Raw genomic sequence first — 19,522 nt, 5'->3', positions numbered from 1 at the left:
GTTGTGCATCTATTTTTGCTTTACTTCCCCTGAGCAAGGATTCTTTACCCAGGGTCCATGGAGGTCCAAGGGCAGGTGTCAGGTTAATCTGTTAGAGTGGACTAAAGTAATGTAATAAGTAAACCTAAAATGTAATGGCTCAACACCATGTTTTATTTCTTGCTCAGGCACAGCCTGGAGTGATTGCAAATTGATAGAGGAGCTCTGCTCTATACACTCATTAAAGGACTTGGGCTAATTGTGGCTCTGCCATCTTAGGTCACCCATGGGCATGACCGTCTCCATTAGGGACTGGGGTAAAGAGCATGGAAGAGCAGGTATGGGAGGTTTCAGGAGCCAGGCCAGCAGGAGTGAAAAACCTCACTGGGCTCAAATTTCACCAGCTAAAGGTTTTAGTCACATGGTCACATTTAGCTGCAAGGGAGGCTGGGAAATGTAGTCTAGTTGAGCTACCAGGAAGAAGGAGAGCACCAACCTTGGTGCTCAGCTGGAATTTTCTTCCAAAGGGGATCTGAGAAATGGGCACACACACAAAATATATTTTTTAATTCAATTTATTTTGTGTTATTTTGAAAATATAGCCTTGCTGGCATGGCTTAGTTGGTTGAGCGTCGTTCCATGCACCAGGAGGTCGATTTCAGATCAGGGCACATGCTTGGGTTGCTGGCTTGATCCCTGGTGGGGGGGCGTGCAGGAGGTAGTCAATGGATGTTTCTCTCTCATTGATGTTTATCTCTCTTTCCCTTTCCCTTCCTCTCTCTGAAATAAAAAAAATAAATAAACATATTAAAGAAAAGAAAATATAAGAAAAATAGCTTTATTGGTTCAAGTGATAAGCTTATGATTTTACTTCACTTTATGCTTCACTAGGAAGCATGAGGTGATGTGACTGGCCCTACTGGGAAATATGGCTATAAGGACTAGGGATTGGGGTCTGTTACCAAGGAAAGATGCCAGCACACATGGTCAGGCAAGGTACAGGAACCATCATACCATCACATCATGCTATGACATCTGAAATAATTTATTGATCCTAAGAACTGAGTAAAATCGATTGTAAGGGGCCTTGTTGGGGCTCCACCGGTACCTCTGTGGCCTTATAGTTTAGCGTAGCCAGTCCCAGCTGTCAGCATGTGCGTATCTGTTATTAACTGCCTCCTCTGGTACAGAGGCCTGGACGTTCCAGGGAATTGAAGGTTTTGTTCCAGAAGTCCCTGTTCCCTTGTTCCCTAGGGCGATGTGTGTTTTATGCTGGCTCCGAGACTTCCTCCACGTGATCAAGTCCTTTTATTTTTTTTTTTTGCTTGATAAAACATCCTTTGTTGGCTTTCTTTCCCTGTCTCGCGTCTCTGCTCTCCTGCCCATGTGTCTTAGGATCATCAAATCAATTGCTTGCATATCTCCGGGGCCTCTTTTGGGGGAACCCACATTGAGACACCAGCTATCCTGCCCTGACTATCATGCATGTTGGTCAGTGTTGGTGCTTAGCACAGACAGTTGGAAACTGTCAAAACAAAGCCAAGAGCCGCAAGGAAACTTCCTTAGACACGCTGAGGTTATGTCACACTGGGAGAGGAGGTGAGGGCAGGAGGGTCAGCGGTTTCGGTGCTGCAAGGACTTTGAGGAGAAAAGAAAAGTAACAATTTTGCAGGGCTCAGCATCAGCAAGTAGAACACTTCCTCCCGGTGTTGCTAAATTTATCACATTCAGCAATATAAAGCAGTTACCCAATGTGAATAGGCTCCTATTTCTATGACTGGGCCTTAGGAATAAATAAGCCGACAACCTCAGCCTCCAGGTGGGGTACAGAACATGGCCAAACTGGAGCGGAGTTAGCTAAGGGAATGGGGGGGGGGGGGACAGTTTACTTCATTTCTCCCAAACCCAGCCCACATGGACCAATTAGATGCGAGACACAGCAACAGCACGCTCTTAAAAAAAGATATCAAATCCACAGAGGGGAACAACGGTAAAGCATAATAAAGTCAAACCGTAAACTATGACAAGAAGAAGGCCAATGAGTAATGGAGCGTTACAGGAACCATCAAAAAGTTACATCTGCCCTAGCCGGTTTGGCTCGGTGGATAGAGCGTCGGCCTGTGGACTGGAGGGTCCCAGGTTCGATTCCGGTCAAGGGCATGTACCTTGGTTGCGGCACATCCCCAGTAGGGGGTGTGCAGGAGGCGGCTGGTCGATGTATCTCTCTCATCGATGTTTCTAACTCTCTATCCCTCTCTCTTCCTCTCTGTAAAAAATCAATAAAATATATTAAAAAAAAAAAAAAGTTACATCTGCCCTAGCCGGTTTGGCTCAGTGGATAGAGCATTGGCCTGCGGACTGAAGGGTCCCAGGTTCCATTCCGGTCAAGGGCACATGCCAGGGTTGTGGGTTCGATCCCTATTAGGGGGCGTGCAGGAGGCAGCCAATCAATGATTCTCTCATCATTGATGTTTCTTTCTTTTTTTTAAAATATATTTTATTGATTTTTTTACAGAGAGGAAGAGAGAGGGATAGAGAGCTAGAAACATCAATGAGAGAGAAACATCGATCAGCTGCCTCTTGCACACCCCCCACTGGGGATGTGCCTGCAACCAAGGCACATGCCCTTGACTGGAATCGAACCTGGGACCCTTGAGTCCGCAGGCCGACGCTCTATCCACTGAGCCAAACCGGTTTCGGCTCATCATTGATGTTTCTATCTCTCTCCTTCTCCCTTCCTCTCTGAAATCAATAAAAAAATATAAATGAAAAATAAAAGTTAAATCCTCCTTTAGAAAAAGAAGACTCTCAGACTGGGTGGGGGAAAAGAAGTCTTTTTGGTGTTTACTGAAGGTACATGATTTTTAAAAAGTCAAAAAGAATGGGAAGGACAAAAATATAACCAAGGATGCACAATACATTAAGAAAGGGAAAAGTAGGAAGAAAGCATAGGTGTCCTCAATGTCTCTAGACTTCCCTCTCTCAGCTCACAAGGCGGATCCACAGCAGGCCCTACTGTCGGAGTGCTGCCCTTTCCCAGGTTCAGGCCCTGCTGTCGGAGTGCTGTCCTTTCCCCAGTAAACCTGAGGACGCTGAAAACGTGTTCATCTTTCAGAAATCCATGCCATTGCTCCTGGCGCGTCTGTGCTGGGGCTCTGACGGCTCATTGCAGGCCTCTTGTGCCCGTGCCTCTCTCTAGTCAGTGCCACTTTGAGGCGTCCCAGCTGGCTCCCCAAGCACAGCTAATACACGGCTGTCATGTCTCATTAGTGAATGCACGTCAGCCAAGCTGACCAGACAGAAGGCCTCGATGTTGTGATATGTCATTTATCTTCAAATTAATTGCTGAATTTTATGTAATTCTAATACAGTGGCAAATAAATTATATTGTAGGGAAATGACAATGGACTCTAAAGTTCATATGGAAGAATAAATACAGAAGAATATCGAAGACAATTTTTGTAAAGTAATCAAGGGGTATTAATCCTGACCAGAAAGCAAAATATGACATAAAGTGACAGTCATTAGGGGTTATTTCTGTCATAGGAATAGATGAACACACCACTTGTGCAGAACTGAGAGTTGAAAAACAGAACAACGCATCTATGAGAATTTAGTTTTATAGCTAGCAGAATACTGTTTTCAATTCGTTTTAGTAGTCTAGGTTCTTTGGGAGTCCTGGATAATCAAAGAGAAATAGTTTTACTAGAAAACTGTAAAAAGGTTTCATTAATTACACAGTACCCACTGTGATATGGGTTTTAGGCAAAATCCTGGGACAATCCAGAGAAAACAACTTTTGAAAAGATTCTCTAAATGTTCCATTCTTCTCTTAATTTGTTCTCAGTTCTTCCTCCTCTTTGAAAAGAGATGATCTTGAGCATATAGCTCTAGGAGCGCTGTCTCATCCTTTGATATTCTAAGATTCTCAGCCATCACTAATACATTGAGCATGATATAAAAAGTTATATCATGAAAAATTTCAAACATAAAAATAGAATCATATAATGAGCTCCATGCATTCATCACCAGCTTCCTGAAAAATGATTAGGGCTGAGCCAATCCATCTCTATCCTCACCCTATTCCCTCATCCCTTGAATTATTTTGAAGCAAATCCCAATCCCAGATATTTAACTTCACCTATTAATATTTCACTGCATAGCTTTAACATATAAGTCTTTTTATGACAAGTTACCCAAAATGTACATATTCTTATTGAAGTTGGGTTGACAAAATTAGCTGTGATTTGGCTTTTTTGAGGACTGGTGATCTTTCACAAAATCTTCAATTTCTTCTTTAGTTATTGTTATTTCTTCTCTATGTTTGAGGCGATGCTATTTGTTTGAATTTTGCTAAAAAAAATATATCAGTTTCATCGAATTTTCTAATTCATTTTCAGGAAATTGCATCTAGCAAGAGACACCATTTGGAATCCAGCAGGTTACTGCTGGAGGAGGAAATTGATGCTGCTGGAGAAGAGGAGGAGACGTGGAGGAGCAAAGGTCTCCTGCAGGTGAGGGGGTGGACCAGGGAACCAGTGGGAGGGGCTGCCCTTACAAAGAGGCGGCCCCTCCTTCCTATGGGAGGGAAGAGAGTTACGGATTCGGAGATATGTACATGGGTTGATTTAGTGATTCTGCTGAAAGTGATGAGACTATCAGAGGTTGGAGGAGAGAGAAGCTGTGGAATCGTCAGCTCCACAGGGAAAAGTGATTTGTCTAAGCCTAGGAAATGTGGGATTTCCTGGAGGCCATTTGAGATTTGCGGGTTGTAAATTTAGAGTAGGGCTAGATCAGCAGGATTGTGTTTCTCTCCAGCCACAACTGCTTGCATATTGACATAAAAGAGGGGGAGAAAGTGGGTTGAACCAAGGTTGTTTTTCCTCAGATGAGCTTAATGAAGAAAGAGAGGGGCAGAGAGTATACACGAGAGAGTCGCTGTAGTGATTGGGAAAGTGAAAACAAGAAGGGCGTGGTGGACAATGAAGAAACCCTTTGAGGTGAGAAGATAGCCATGCCTGGAGAGGGTTGCAGGAGAAGCAATGTCTTCAGGGAACAGCCAGGGGTCTTTAAATCCAGAGGTCATGATGGAAGGACTGGGAAGGGCACAGTGGAAGGGTGGAAGGGAGACTGTTGCATTGAGTCTATCAGGATAAGAGTACAAGAGAGGAATGATGACCTACTCACTTCTGTGGCCATTAGTCCCTGCTGATTAATCTTTTTGCTCTCTGCCTTAATCCTCTCTCTATACAGAAAAGTGGATTTGCTATTCAAAATTTCCCCCACTGGAAGGATTTTTTCTTTAGTCTTCAACAGCCATGTCTCCTTGTCATTTACGTCTGTAATGCCAGAGCAGTCCATTCCTTGTTGGTTCCAAGAAACCTTGCAGAGAACATGGTCAGCCAGGCTTGAATGTTCCTTCCTTAGTCAACCGGTCAAAGGGAACTGCCCAAGAGGAAAAAGCTGTAAGATAGGATGGGTCACATGGATCACGAGTAGGCATGCTGGGAGGGTAACCAGCCTACTCAGGCAATTTACTAACACCATCGGGACCTGCAATCAGTGAGGCAGTAACATTGGGCACTCCCATCTTTATGGCTTTGTGCACCATAGACCTCAGTTCATGATAAGCAGCTCATATCCCAAGGGCACCCGAGGTCCAATGGTGTCTACCAGGGCCCTCTAACCAGGCAAGAATTGTTCCTCAAAGGGAGTTGCTTGGTGAAGAGAGGATGCTCTTTTTCAATTTCATAAGCAGCACGCCTGCGTGATGTTCTGTGGGATGGTGAGATGGCCAGTGTCACTATGGGCTAACCTGGGGCACAGAGCTGGAGAGTGGACATAACCAACGATGGAAACTTTAGAAATATACTACTCACTCTATCAGGTGAAAGGAAACTACTTTTTGTGTTTGCTACATACCTGGATAGAGAAAACTGCATTTGCCAAATAAGTCACATACCAGATGCCAGGAGATCATCTCTGGAAGAGCAGCTGCAGTTCAAATCACCAGCTGATGAAGCCTGTGGTAATCCGGCGTCATTTTTCAAGATCTTGTGTCCTTGTCGATCTTGATGATTAAATAGGAATGTGATGGCAAGTGTTACGCCTCTTGCAATCTCTGATAGTAGCAAATCCCAGGTGGAGGCAATATTTGCTATTTCAGTGGGGAGGGGTAGCTAGAGGATGTCCTTTTAACCACATGTCCCACATTTTACAGCTCAAGGAGTATATATTCTGCGCTGCTAACTGTATCTCAACTCCACATTCAGGACCTGGTTGAATAATAACCACTGGGTATGTCTGGAGTCCTGCTGGGCCTACAGGGAGATGGACATTGACAAATCTCATTTGTCACCTGACACCCCGCAGTCTCATTCTGATTGATGGGCCCAGTGGATTCTGGGACCCCTGGTATTACTGTTACCTCAAAGCTAGTGTCCAGTATTCTCCAACTACACATTCTACTCCAGGGACAATATTTCTCTCCTTTCAGTTGGCTCTAGGAGGAAGAATACTATCTCTTCATTCACTGCTTTAGACTCCAGAGCTAATGTAGTTCCCAACATAGGGTAGGCCCTCAGTATATATCTGTGAGTGAATGGACGGGTAACGGTATGATTCCTCTTGCTCCTGCTCCTAGGGCAGTGGTCGGCAAACTCATTAGTCAACAGAGCCAAATACCAACAGTACAACGATTGAAATTTCTTTGGAGAGCCAAATTTTTTAAACTTAAACTTCTTCTAATGCCACTTCTTCAAAATAGACTCGCCCAGGCCGTGGTATTTTGTGGAAGAGCCACACTCAAAGGGCTAAAGAGCCGCATGTGGCTCGCGAGCCGCAGTTTGCCAACCACGGTCATAGGGTGATGCGGACTCCAGAGTCATGATGTCAGACTTTTTCTCTTGTGAATTGATGTGTTGCAGCCACAGCCAGGCAGTTAGTGCAGCTCAGTGCTTCAGGGCTTTGACTCTCACTGACACCCGGTCACACACACTGCGCTGCCTTGTCCTCACCATTTCCTCTCTTTAGGTTTTCGTTGTCCTCTTTGCCCCTCCCTTCTCTGCAGATAATTTTTCTTTCTTCTGTATTATCAAATTTTAACACCCACGTTATTAAGAACCATCTCCAACTCATTCAAAAAGAGAGCTCAACAGAACAAAATCAATAAGCCAGAGACAGACCTTAATGTGCATATTAAGGAATTGATCTATCATGAAGGAGAGTTCTGGGCTTCGTAGAAGAGGCGAGAAGGGAAACAGAGCTATAGGCAGAGTCCCAGGGAGGAGAGTGGTGCATGGTGACTTGTGGGAAGGATGCCTCAGGGTGTGCACAACAAAATGTGCCACGCTCCATTTAAATTATATGTGTACACATATGTAAAATTTATCAATGTAAATATACATATATACATACACATACATGTTAAATATATATGTGTATAATATATAATTTTGAAATATATTCAATTAGATTTATGATGTACAGATAGAATAGGTAGTAGGTATGTGGTTCCAAATGCAAACTGTGCGAATTGCATCTCTTATACCCAGTTCTGCACCCACCCACCTCCCTTCCACAGAGTCAGCAGCTTCCTTCAGGAGATGTCCGAACTGTTCTTGGCACATATATGCAAATACATACATACATACATATACATATACATATACATATATATATATATATTTGCCCCTCTTTTCTTTAATCTCCACAAATGGTAGTATACTACACTACATGTTATGCACCTCGGTTTTTCTCTGCAATAATAAGTCTTGGAGATATTTTATATCATACACAAAGAACAAATTTATTTCTAATTTAATCCGTCTCCTGCTGATGGACATTTGAGTTGTTACCAATTTTTTAAAATTACAAACAAGGCCGCGATGGATACTTCTGTGCCGTTTTGCAAATGTAAGCATATGTCTATTGGGCAAATGTTTAGAAGTGGACTTGCGGGTCAGTGGAGATGTGCATTTGCCATTTTGACAGATATTGACAAAGTGCTCTCCCATCAGTCATGTCAAAGTGCCTACTTTCTAACACTCTTACCACCACCGCGTCTAACACTCACTTTTTTTTTTGTTAATATATTTTATTGATTTTTACAGAGAGGAAGAGAGAGGGATAGAGAGTTAGAAACATCGATCAGCTGCCTCCTGCACAACTCCTACTGGGGATGTGCCCACAACCAAGGTACATGCCCTTGACCGGAATCGAACCTGGGACCCTTGAGTTCACAGGCCAACACTCTATCCACTGAGCCAAACCGGTTAGGGCTCTAACACTCACTTTTAAGTTGTTTCCTTTCTGTGCTGTAACCTCCCTCTGTTGTCAGTAAAAGTCTGTATCACACACTAACATGGGCTTTGGGAATGAAGAAGAAAGCTCTGTCAAGTACATGAGGGGAAGCAGGGCCAGAGGCAAACAGCATGTGCTGGAGATAAGATGGTAAAAATGAACAAGCCTTAAGAAATTTGTTGCAGGAAGTGACATTCCCCCCTTCCCCCCAAAAAAACCCCCACATGATTTCCCTGAAAAATCTAATCCCCCTGGGAGTTGCTACAACACGTGTGATAGATGCTAGCACGATTAATTCTGTTATTAAAAATCTGGGCTTATAATTCAAGATTGTTTATAGCAGGATAACTTAAAATGTTCTGGGTCATTAGTACCTTTGAGAATCTGATCAAACCCATGTCCTCTCTAGCCAGAAAAATGCACATGCACACAAAATTTTAACCATTTCAGCAGGTTCATGTATGGGCTGGAGGCATCCAAGGAACCTAGGCTAAGATGTACTGGGATTTGATAGTTTCTAACATTAACGCATTAAGCTGTTTATCAAAACTCGGAATGAACTTGTCGAGTTTCATGTCTCATTTAATGTCTCCATTAACTAGGGAGTGATCTATGAGGAAACGTTTTTCATATCAAATGTTAAGTGCAGGCATACTTTGGAGATGTTGCATATTTGGTTCAAGACCACCATAATAAAGGGAGTAGCACAATAAAGCAAGCTCCAGTCATTTTGCTGGTGGAGGGTCTTGCCTTGTAAAAAAATGCAATACCCATGAAACGCAATCAAGTGGAATGCAATAAAATGAGGTGTGCCTCTACACCAGTGGTTCCCAACCTTTTTTTGGTCATGCCCCACCTAAGCATCTCTAAAATCCTGATGCCCCCGTGACATGTAATTCTTATTATTCAAAAAGTGAACTCCTATTCACGTGGAGGAAGCCTAAAAGGCCATTAACTTGGTCTAAACAAGCTTTCAAAGAACATGGCATCCATGAAAAAGAAAAAGAAAAGAACAAAAGGACAGTTGAAGTACTGAGAAAGAAAGCACTAAGAAATTGTTAAAAAAATAATTTAAAGTGATATGAAAAAATAGCAAATAGTTTCAAAACATATAATAGAGGACTGAAATGCATAAATATATCACAATATATATTTAGATATTGCATATGAGGCCCCTAGAACCATAAGAAATGCAAAAAAATTCACTGTTAACTCATTCTCAAACTGCCCCCCTTAAAAATCAAATTGCCCCCCTGTGGGGCCTACTGCTCTGCACAAAACTGACAATAATACGATTACTGAGAAGGCAGGAAGGGTTAGAGGTCAAAGAATAGGACATGTGTTTCACCTGAGATCAGAGACACAGTTTCTACAAGTTTGTAAAGCGTGGTGGTCCCTTATAGCAACATCTATTTCACCTGGTAACTTGATAGAAATGCAAACATTTGGGCCCCATCAAGATCTACAGAAACAGAAGTTCTGTGGGTGGGGCCCAGAAATGCTTTCTCAAGCACTCTAGGTGATTCTGATGCTAAAGTTTGAGAAAAACTGCGCTAACGTACATGGAATTAACAGGGGAGCTGGCGCTCAGGTGTCTGGTGGTTGGAATTTGAGGGCCTGGAGCTTTCCAAGTCATAAGCAATCAACTCGAGATCAGAGGATCTGGTCTGCTTTCTCAGGTACAAGAAGGAAGTAACCCACAGCCTTCTCTTTTGCAAAGGGTGGGGAACCCGAGGGGCAGGCTTCTGAGCCCTGGGTTACCCACGTCCACCTGGGCTCCGGAGGGCGTCAGAAAGGAAAAGAATTGAGACGAAACCGGTTTGGCTCAGTGGATAGAGCGTCGGCTTGAAGACTGAAAGGTCCCAGGTTTGATTCCGGTCAAGGGCACGTACCTTGGTTGCGGGCACATCCCCAGTGGGGGGTGTGCAAGAGGCAGCTGATCGATGTTTCTCTCTCATTGATGTTTCTAACTCTCTATCCCTCTCTCTTCCTCTCTGTAAAAAAATCAATAAAATATATTTTAAAAAAAGAAAAAGAATTGAAAGAAACGGGGGGAGGGCAGTGAAGAAATGATCAGAGCCCAGGGCCCCCAGAGACCCCAAATATGCAACTACAACCCAGATAGGTCCTCCTTATGGGTCCAAGACCCCAATTCCCACACACCGTAAAAGGACGCACGAACTGCCCATCACCGACTCCTACTTCCGGTCTCCAGCCAATAGGAACCCAAACTGCTCAGCCAGTCAGCGCCAGGGACTTCTTCCGGCGTCCTGCGTGCTGCCCTGGAGACCGGATGGGCGAATCCAAACGCGGAGGGGTGCTGAGTTCGCGAGGCCGGACGCTGACGCCTAGAGCCCCGCCTCCCTCCACCACTTTCTACCCCGGTCCAGGGTCGGTGGACTCGTCCGAAGGCTGGGCGCGAGGCCCTTTGGGTGGAGGGCGGTGCCCTAGCAGCCATACTTCCAGCCAATAGGAACCGAAACTCTTCAGCCAGTCAGTGCCGGGCGCTCTTTCTGGCGTCCTGCGTGCTGCCCTGGAGACGGGATGGACGCATCCAAACGCGGAGGGGCGCGCTGGACGCTCACGGCCTTCCGCTGCTGCCGCGCGTCCCGCCTTGCTTCATTGCTTCGCCCCCGGTTTTGGGCCAGTGGACCCGTCCTAAGGGGGTTAGCATTCGAGACTTGCGCAGAGGAGGGAGCTGTCTGACTGGTCGGTTGCATCTCCCCCAGGGACCAGGTGAGCGGCCGTTTTAGGGGCGTAAGCCTGGATTCGGGGCTCCCTCAGCCGACGCGATAGAGACTGTGGGCCTGGAGGGGTGCTGCCCACCTACTCCCTCTTCTTCCCTCTCCCGCCATCCGTCGGTCCGAAGCCAGACCGAGCGCAGAGCCTGCAGTGAATTCGCTCGGTAAAGTGCTGCGAGGAGGCGCCCTTGTTGAAGTCCTTAGCAAAACGCCTTGCCGCCTTCTGGGTCTTCGGGAAAGGGGGACGCGGCCTGAGGTTCGCAAAGTGGAGCGAGCATCCCGAGGCCGAATCAAAACTGCTTAGTGAGGCCCGGATTCCAGAGTTTCCGATTCAAGAGGTCTGGAACGGGGCGCGAGAAATTGTTTACTCTCCAGTTCCCAGGTGTTGCTGATGCTGCTCGTGCGGGAGTTTAAAGGCGGGGAGGATTGAGGGGCGGATCCCAGTCTTCACCTGCGTGCCCCTGCATCTTGAAAGCCTCATTTGCTCGTAGGTGTGATTTGCTCTGACTTCTGGCTTTTCAGATGATATCTAGGTGAACTTGGACATTAAACGAGATATAAAAGATGCACCACGCTTTTAGAAAATGTGCAAGACTAAGCGGTCTGGGATTGCTCACACTTGGGTGAGAAAACCATGGAGAAACCCAAGGAAGTAATTAACTGTGAAAGTAAGGAGAGCGATTGCTTTTGGGGAGTAGGAGGAGTTGGGATTGCTTAGGCTCATGGAGGGATTCCTGGGGTGGCCACAAAGTGCTCTTCCTGACCTGGGTGGTGATTACAGCGCTGTACCTCGTATAATAATTCATTAAACTCTATTTTGTGGGATTTTCTGTATTTGTGTTTTATTTTACAATTTAAGAGGTAATAAATTTTTGAAAACTCATAGTGGGAAGTCTATTGTGAGGCATGCCCTTAGTTCTCAACCTTTCTAATGCTTCGACCCTTTAATAATACAGTTCCTCATGTTGTGGTGACCCCCAACCATAAAGTTATTTTCGTTGCTACTTTATAACTGTAATTTTGCTACTGTTATGAATCGTAATGTAAATATCTGTGTTTTCCGATGGTCTTAGTTAGGCCAGTGGTCAGCAAACTCATTAGTCAACAGAGCCAAACATCAACAGTACCACGATTGAAATTTCTTTTGAGAGCCAAATTTTTTAAACTTAACTTCTTCTAACGCCACTTCTTCAAAATAGACTCGCCCAGGCCGTGGTATTTTGTGGAAGAGCCACACTCAAGGGGCCAAAGAGCCAGCCGCATGTGGCTCGCGAGCCACAGTTTGCCGACCACGGTCTTAGGCTCTACACTACAGCATCTTTATCTAGATGTATCCTAATGTAGCCAATTTATAAACATTTAAGTAAGGTCTCTTTACTTCTGGTTCAATATCTTCTTTATTTTAACACTGTTTAATTTAATCACCCAGCTGTTGTGGCTCAGTGGTTGAGCGTTGACCTATGAACCAGGTGGGGTTTGCAGGAGGCAGCTGACTGATGACTCTCTCTCATCATTGATGTTTCTATCTCTCATACCTCTGAAATCAATGAAAATATAATAAAAAATCTATTAAAAATCTTGATTTAGCAAACTTTTCCTGTAAAGGGCCACATAGTAAATATTTGAGTGTGTGAGCAGACCATGTGGTCTCTGTGTTACAACTACTCAACTCTGACATTGTAGCGTGAAAGTGGCCTTAACCAATATATAAATGAATTGGGCATAGCTGTGTTCCAATTAAACTTTATGTACAAAAACAGGCAACAGCCCTGACCGGTTTGGCTCAGTGGATAGAGCATCGGCCTGTGGACTGAAGGGTCCCAGGCTCGATTCCAGTCAAGGGCATGTACCTTGGTTGCGGGCACATCCCCAGTGGGTGGTGTGCAGGAGGCAGCTGATCGATGTTTCTCTCTCATTGATGTTTCTTACTCTCTATCCTTCTCCCTTCCTCTCTGTAAAAAATCAATAAAATATATATATTTTAAAAGTTTAAAAAAACACACACAAAAAAAACAAAAAACAGGCAACAGGCTGAATTGGCCCAGGAACCAGTAGTTTGCTGAGCTCTGACTTCAAATAATATTATTTGTACAATATCTGTGGATTAGATGGAAATGCTGTCATTTCCGTATTTGTTTATGAAGTATTTTTACATACATTGTTTCATTTGTTTCTCATAATTTGAGGGTTAGTGGGACATAGACTGCCCAAGTCATTATACAGATGTGGACATAATGTGCTTTCCATTGTAGCAAAGGTATCAAGATACATTGCCTGAAATTGCATTCATTTCAGGATTTTTTTTTTTTTGAAACAGCTGTCATTTTCATTATTTTTGTTAAGATCTTTAGGAAGTTGAATATTGGTTTGTGAATTGATGTTTCTTTTATTTTTCCCATATCTTTTTTTCATCCTGAAAAAAGAAAGACACTGGTATTCAAACTTACTTGTAGGTGTTGAATACCAGTGAATCTTATGAATTTATAGAATTATTAGACTTACATATTAAATATCCTGGGCTAGTTAATCATACAAATAGCTTGCATTTATGTGTGTCACTTTTGTTTACATTTTAGGAGCTAGAGATGCTATCAGGCTGTCTTTCTATCAGGTGTGAGAAGTTGGCCCGGAGATGCAAAACTTCGTCCTATACGAGGAGATCGGCCGAGGAAGCAAGACCGTTGTCTATAAAGGGCGACGGAAGGGAACAATCAATTTTGTAGCTGTTTTTTGCACAGACAAGTGCAAAAGGCCTGAAATAACGAATTGGGTAAGTCAAGTATGTTTCCTGCCCTCTGGCAAAAGACAGCTATGATTTGGTAGAATAAGTAGTATGTAAATAGAAGCCATTGAACTCACTATATAGCAAGTGCCACGTTTCAATCTGGACTGGGCGAGCCCTGCCTGTTTAGTGCCGCCAATCCTGACTAATGACTGATAAACTTGCCCAAGTCATTAACAACTTCAGAGTTTTGTTTGTTGGGGAAAATACAGTCTGTATTAGTTCATTTACTTTTAAATTTAGCATGTGATTATGAAGCTTTCCAAAGGAAGGACTTCAGGTGAGGGTGACTTCACAGCCCAGGCTCCTTGGACCAAACCTGACTTTTTTTTCCCCCTCAACTTTTTTGTTTATTGTGGTAAAGTACACATAACACAAAATTTAACATCTTAGCCTTTTTTTTTTCCTCTTTTGTTCATCCTCACTCGAGGATGTTTTTTCTATTGATTTTTAGAGAGAGTGGAAGGGAGGGAGGAAGGGAGGAGAGATAGAGAGAGACATCAATGTGAGAGAGACACATCAATTGGTTGCCCCTCATATGTGTCCCAGCTGGGGTCGGGGATCAAACCTGGGACGCAGGTACATGCCTTTGACCAGGGATTGAACCTGAGACCCTTTGTTGCATGGGTAGACACTCTAACCACTTAGCAACACCAGCCTGAGCTACAGTAGCTCTTTTGATGTATACCTTTTGGCCATTTTCCTATTAATAATATTTCTTTTGCAATATTATATTTACCCAAAATACACAAAACTATATTACACAAGTTTTGAAAAAAATCATTTTTAAGATTGTATGTTTCCATGTGACCATCCTTCATAATCATCATTTTGATGTCCATAAAGAATTCCACCCAGTGAATTCTATTATTTTCTTATCCATTTCCCGATTGCATATTTAGGTGTTTTTTTATTTTTTTAAAATATATTTTATTGATTGCAGAGAGGAAGGGAGAAGGAGAGAGAGATAGAAACATCAGTGATGAGAGAGAATCATTGATTGGCTGCCTCCTGCATGCTTCGTACTGGGGATTGAGTCTGCAACCCAGGCATGTGCCCTGATAGGGAATTGAACCGGTGACCTCTTGGTTCCTGGGTCGATGTTCAACCACTGAGCCACACCTGGCTGGGCTCTTTAGGTGGTTTTTAATAGATGCAAGGGTTTTAAGAACTTTTCTTAAAAAGGGTGAATGTTGTGTGTTTTATAGGTCCGTCTCACCCAAGAAATTAAACACCAGAATATCGTAACCCTTCACGAATGGTATGAAACCAGCAATCATCTCTGGCTGGTAGTGGAACTCTGCACAGGTAAGCCACATTATGTGGTTTTAAAAAAGCGTCAGATGTAGGTATTGCTATTTTCCTTTTTTTTTTTACAGATACATGTTGATACTGTTGACTATGTTAACTTGATAATCTGTTGTTCAATGGATATTAGGGAAGGGTAAGGGCTAAGATATTTGATAAGGGGAAGATTTATATATTATTCAATTTGGAGTTTAACTTTACTTTGGTATAAAATATTACCAAACCACTTATGTGAAAATTTAGAAATATTGTTTAGTAGTAATTAATTTATCAAATAACTTTTTTCATTCAATAAAAACAAAGTATTTTAGGTCCACTAGCTATTAATTAGCTTATTAGTTTATAATTTTTTTTTTTATGAACAGAATACTTGCTCTTTATAAAAACGTAAGCAATGTGGAAAAGTACAAGGATTAATCAACAGATACCACCACCTAGGAGTAATTAGAGATCACATGTTCTAGCTCTTGCTTGATACAACTCTCTAGGACTATATACAGGGAGAAGGGTGACTAACTACATAGATATTATCTGGGCTTTTAGTGCCAGTGTCTTCAGGGAGAAAATGTAACAAGTACCATGGTTAGTGTACTCCTGTTTGTACACCGAGGAAAATAGAGAGTCATTAAATATTAAGGCACGCTGTAATTATGTCTAGCTTTATGAGTCTTACCTATTGGCACTTGGAATTTATAAAACTGAATCATAGAGTGGTTTTGTCATTTCATTTTCTGAATCGGGGGGGTACTGTGGTCTAAATTACTTCCACAGGTGTGCACACGGTTGAGGTGAGCAGGGGACTTCCTCTGTGTTACTTTTCTGTGCCTCAGTTGCCGTTTCTGCCCCATGACCAGTGTAATAACCTAACTGTAATTTATTGCCTGTGTTTGCCATGGTTCCCCACCCACCAAGACAAAATAAACAAAACCCAAAACACCTGCTACCTTTGTCAGGTAATTCTGATTGAACTTCTAGATGCCAGCTGAGACTTCACTGTCTCTGAATTTGGCTCTTGCTTTAATCTTGACCCTAAAAAAAGAGAAGCAAACAAAAAAAACACACCCACGTTTGTTTTTGGCACTGAGATGACAGAAATGTGCTGGGACCTCCAAAAGGTATAGAAATAGAATTCCCCATGTGATGACTGCCTTAGGCCCATTATTGAATTCATCAGGGTTTGATTTTCTAACGGTTAAGGAAAGGCACCATCTTTTTTGCTATGCAGTACATTTGCAGAATTCGACCTAACTTTGTACAGGAACCAATGTGACTATACTTTGTGTAATGTGATTTAAATGCACTGTTTGCATTAGTGTTTCCCACAAAGTTTTGCAGCCATTCCTTTCCCAAAGGAGCTAGAGTGAGACATCACAGCACCAGGGTGATATCACTTCCTGCATCGCACCCACCTCTTCACTGACCAGCCATGCAGACTGAGCAGTCGGTCCCCTGAGCTGGCCTGGAGTGAGGACACAGGTTTCTGATAGTCTGATAGGGTGCTTGTCCATGGTGCTCACTCACAGGTGTGCTTCCCCTGCTAGGCTGTCCACGGGTCCTGATTTGATCATTTTTTTCATGCTCAGTGTCTCCCTCCATGGAACCTGCTGGAGGCACCGTGTAATGCTGGGGGGCTAAAATGGGTGATTTTAATCAACTTGCAGGTGGTTCCTTAGAAATGGTCATTGCTCAAGATGAAAACCTCCCGGAAGATGTTGTGAGAGGCTTTGGGATTGACCTGATTACTGGATTGCATCATCTTCATCAACTTGGCATTCTCTTTTGTGACCTTTCTCCTGGGAAGGTAATTCATCAATGTTTTGATTTCCTAATTGCTTGTGCATTGACGGTGCTTTCTCAACGGTACGTTTATTTTTAGATATAATTTTAGGTATAGAACATCTTGAAATTTTGTGTTACCATCTAAATATATAAAAGGCTAATATGCTAAGTGTCAGTCCAGGTAATGACATCACATGGCAACACCTGGCTTCCTTTCCCTAGCAACTAGCCTCCTTATGGTTTCTTCAGCCCAGGAACCTGACTTGTTTTATAGCCAGGTGGAAACATTTTACACTTTAACCAAATGTCTTTGAAGCATTTTCCTGTGCCTCATCTCATTTGATCCTCACAGAAGTCCTGGAGTAGGTAGATAGGAGACTCAGTGGAATCCTATTTTCTTTTCATTAGCCAGGAAACGGATATTTAGAAAGCTTAGAAACTTGACCCAACTGAAAAGAAGTAAGAAATGGTGGACCTTAAAAATGACTTCAGGTGTTCTCACTGCGCAGAATATAGTCAAACACTACTGCAGTTAAATATTTTACCTTTTGTTCTCCCTGCGTGATCTACAATAATAATCTGCTTTGTGCTGATATTTACTGCTGTGTTGCTGACAATTACCTGAAAGAGAAGTTGGGGTGCTGGAAAAGTTTAGCTAAATAAAAAAAAAAAACAGGTCTAATTAAACAAGTTTACTCTCTCTGTATATAAAAGGCTAAGTTGATTCACGCATGTGCGATACATATAAAGCACTCACTGGCACCATTCGCACACGTGTGTTTCCATCTGTCATTGTCGATTGTGAATTTGGTTGACACTTCTATTATGGAGAAAGGGCAAATAGCGATATTAAAATATTTCTTCTAATTTCCTTTCAGTGTGCACGAATTCATGCACCGGGCCACTAGTTTTTTAATAAAAGGAAACTTTATTTTAGCTACCTAGTTAGCTACCCATTGAAGTCCTTGTAGAATGCAGAGTTTCCCCTCCTTTCAGAGCTCTGTGAGTAATTATTATTGCTGCTGATCTGTATTGTCAATGGTGAGGTCCATAGCTCTATGAAATAATTCTTAATTCTTATAGTACACAATTATGAGCCATTACTTTAGTTTGATAAAGGCATTTTTGTCTGTTATGGATCATATATTTTCTTTTTTGGTTACGCTAATCATCCATAACTAAGTGTGCTTCAGTGTAGTTGTCATGAAACCTGCTAGGTTTCCTGGTCACAGTTGACACTGACATTTAGGAGCCCTGTGCCCTGGACAAGTTCCCTCCGCCCCCCTCTCTGCCTTGTCTCTAATATAAAAATGGGAATTTCAGGGCAAGTGTAAGGCTTACCTGTTGTATTTAGGAGAAGCTTCTAGGACACTTTTTGGTGCACAGTGTGCCCTCAATCAGGCATCAGTTAGTATCTTTAGAAGTACATACTCTTAGGGATTGTACTGATTATGGCTCTGAGTTGCTACTGTCCCTTTGTTAATGTGTACACAATGAAATGGAAAGTTGAATGTTTCCTTGTTAAACATTATTAGAAGCCGTCTGTATGAGAGCATAATTAAACCTTAAAAAAATCTGTAAAGCTCCTCGTAACAGATAAAAATCCTTGTTTGAAATATTCATATACTTGCCTGAAGTCTACAGCCATTTAATTGTGGTTACAGCCCTGAAAGCAGCCATAGGCAGTATATAAATGCACAGGTGTGGCTTGTTTCAATAAAACTTTATTCATGGACATTGACATTTGACTTTTATAAAATTCTCACATGTCAAGAAATATTAATCTTATTGCAGTTTTTTTTTCAACCATTTAGAAATATAAAACCACTCTTAGCTCATGCCTGTGCAGAAACAGGTGCTGGCTGGGATTTGGCCCAGGGGCTGAGGCGTGCCAACCCCCGTGTGGTAGTTGTTTAATGAGGTCTAGTATCAGCTGTTTATCATCTGGGACGTTCAGGCTGACTTGTAATGTAACTTTTATTCCAGAACTGGGGTTGGCAGAGTCCGGGCAGGATGACTGTTCCTGTAAGTGAAGTTTTATTGGAACATAGCCACACCCTTTTAGTTCTATATTGTTGGTGGCTACAGAGTTGAGTAATCGGGACAAAGACCTTATGGCTTGCAAAGTCTGAAGGTTTTACTAACTTAAAAAAAAAAAAATTGCTGACCCCTCCCACTGGTTCTCAAAGTGTGTTCCCTGGACCAGCAGCATCAGTGTTACCTGGGACTCATTGGAAATGTGGGTTCTTGGACCCACCCGGGACCTGTTGAATCAGAAACTCTGGGAGTAGGGACTAGTAGTTCTTCTTAACAAATCTTCCGGGGCTTCTGGTCTTCAAACACGTTTAAAAGTCACTGCGGACTTTTAACAGACATCCTTAGTATTTCTGATTAGAAGCTAAGGGCAAACTTTAAATTGTTTTTAAAAACAAAAAGCCAGCTGACGCGTTGCAACTTCCCATAAGTATTTTTAGTGGCCGTGGAGAAAAAATTAAAAGTAACAGGACACTGGTTCCTGGCACGGTCCCAACACTCCACAGATAACTTCTAGTCACAACTTATATTAGAGACGTGAGCATTTAGCACATGCCAGTCACTATCCACAGCCCTTTGCACGCGTAACCTCAGCTAT

General features: G+C 42.8%; 1 protein-coding gene and 1 long non-coding RNA gene across 4 annotated transcripts in view; one reads left to right on the top strand and one right to left on the bottom strand.

Moving 5' to 3' along the window:
* Positions 1 to 548: 548 nt before the first annotated feature.
* On the bottom strand, positions 549 to 10,495 carry LOC114228553 (uncharacterized). The gene is made up of 3 exons (XR_003614703.2): positions 10,444 to 10,495; positions 5,942 to 6,049; positions 549 to 759 (listed from the first exon to the last, which is right to left on the bottom strand). It is a non-coding gene; the product is annotated as an uncharacterized LOC114228553 (long non-coding RNA).
* A 359-nt stretch (positions 10,496 to 10,854) lies between these two features.
* Positions 10,855 to 19,522, top strand: part of ULK4 (unc-51 like kinase 4) — a 250,082-nt gene continuing 241,414 nt past the window's right edge. The window contains exons 1-4 of one of the 3 annotated variants that reach the window (XM_054729835.1): positions 10,855 to 11,185; positions 13,598 to 13,791; positions 15,012 to 15,111; positions 16,773 to 16,912. In XM_054729835.1, coding sequence (XP_054585810.1) covers positions 13,654 to 13,791; positions 15,012 to 15,111; positions 16,773 to 16,912 — 378 coding nt within the window. In that variant the 5' untranslated portion in view covers positions 10,855 to 11,185; positions 13,598 to 13,653. The remainder of the gene's footprint in view (positions 11,186 to 13,597; positions 13,792 to 15,011; positions 15,112 to 16,772; positions 16,913 to 19,522) is intronic. The other 2 variants (XM_054729834.1, XM_054729836.1) reach the window with 2 other exon arrangements.

Source organism: Eptesicus fuscus, chromosome 18 (genome assembly GCF_027574615.1).
Source record: "Eptesicus fuscus isolate TK198812 chromosome 18, DD_ASM_mEF_20220401, whole genome shotgun sequence".
In the NCBI taxonomy this organism is placed as follows: domain Eukaryota; kingdom Metazoa; phylum Chordata; class Mammalia; order Chiroptera; family Vespertilionidae; genus Eptesicus; species Eptesicus fuscus.
This window is presented reverse-complemented; position numbering and strand designations above follow the sequence as displayed.